The sequence below is a fragment of the Diadema antillarum genome, unplaced genomic scaffold, assembly GCF_040938485.1.
Source record: "Diadema antillarum isolate AM-2024a unplaced genomic scaffold, OU_Dant_1.0 seq00000389_RagTag, whole genome shotgun sequence".
Classification (NCBI taxonomy): Eukaryota; Metazoa; Echinodermata; class Echinoidea; order Diadematoida; family Diadematidae; genus Diadema; species Diadema antillarum.
The window spans coordinates 36,920-38,412 of NW_027271386.1; the positions used below are offsets into that span (position 1 = coordinate 36,920).

A 1,493-nucleotide genomic window follows, 5' to 3' on the forward strand; every position below is an offset into this window, starting at 1 on the left:
TCTTGAGTGCAATAGATATACCTAAAATATAATTTCTGAGTTGCTCATGTAGGACAATAAGTATCTATCATAGCATCATCATGTACAACTGGGCCAATGTTACTGATCTACTCTGTAGGGTACACAAAACTTCCGTTGAAGTTATAAGAATTTTTGAGTGCAATAAGTATACCTAAAATATAATTTCTGAGTTACTCATGTAGGACAATAAGTATCTATCATAGCATCATCATGTACAACTGGGCCAATGTTACTGATCTTCTCTGTAGGGTACACAAAACTTCAGTTGAAGTTATAAGAATTTTTGAGTGCAATAAGTATACCTAAAATATAATTTCTGAGTTACTCATGTAGGACAATAAGTATCTATCATAGCATCATCATGTACAACTGGGCCAATGTTACTGATCTTCTCTGTAGGCTACACAAAACTTCAGTTGAGGTTGTAAGAATTTTTTTAGTGCACTAGGTATACCTAAAACTATGATTTCTGAGTTACTCATGCTGGACAATAAGTATCTGTCATATCATAATCATGTACAACTGGGCCAATGTTACTAATCTTCTCTGTAGGGTACACAAAACTTCAGTTGAAGTTATAAGAAATGTATATAGGAGATGACTACTCACTCGAAATTAAAGGGAGCGCCTCCGGTTTGGCGCCATTTTCCGGCATAGAATCTCAACTTGGTACCTTTGCTGTACATTTCTTGGACTTGTTTCTTCCATTTCTGTTTTTCTTCCAGGTCAGTCTGCGTCAAGTCGTCGATAATGAAATATCGCTCGTCCTTTAGGATTTCTCTGGCACGACGGATGACATCTACTTTTTCTCTGTATGAGAGAAACTTTATCATGATGTGCCTGGGACGACCTTCCACCTTGCGACCATCACGATGAGCTCGCTCCACCTTTGTGGTCATCTTGAATTTGGACCGCAGGATGTCTTCGACGATGTGGGCGCAGTCTTCCCTCTGGTCATTTGGTGTTTCAGGGATTCCCACGATGCGGATGTTATTCCTCCTAGATATTCTTTCGGTTTTGTTTGTTTCCGCTTTGTTCTTCAATACTTCTGAGCGGAGTTCGGCAATTTCTTTTTCCATTCTTTTCATTCTACCTTCCATTTCCTTTTGTTTGACTTCCAGATCATCGACCCGTTTGCTCTCAAATTGGATAGAAGCTTCAATGTTGGCCTCAAGATCGCTCAACTTCCCAAGGAACTTGTCGACAGCGTCTTGGATCATTTTATTGAATCCGCTGGTAGCTTCCTTGAAATATGCGTCCAAGCTTCCAGGGGTTTGCACATTGGGAGGTGCAGAGGCCGGTGCTTCCTTGTCGGCGGGCATAGTAGTGCCTCGATCTGGGTGCGTTGGGTTGGTTACCGTCGTGGATGCGACAGCCATATTTGTGACGTCATCAGGCACCAGTTCAACAGATTCCGCATCGCTGGCTGTTTGGCCTTCCAACGACTCTCGCTGGGAAGCGGCCGGAGTCAT

At 42.1% G+C, this 1,493-nt stretch overlaps 1 protein-coding gene across 1 annotated transcript; it reads right to left on the minus strand.

Moving 5' to 3' along the window:
- Positions 1 to 626: 626 nt before the first annotated feature.
- LOC139731969 (uncharacterized) lies at positions 627 to 1,493 on the minus strand. Its single transcript, XM_071642842.1, has one exon. It carries the CDS (start codon positions 1,491 to 1,493, stop codon positions 627 to 629), a length of 867 nt encoding a protein of 288 aa, XP_071498943.1.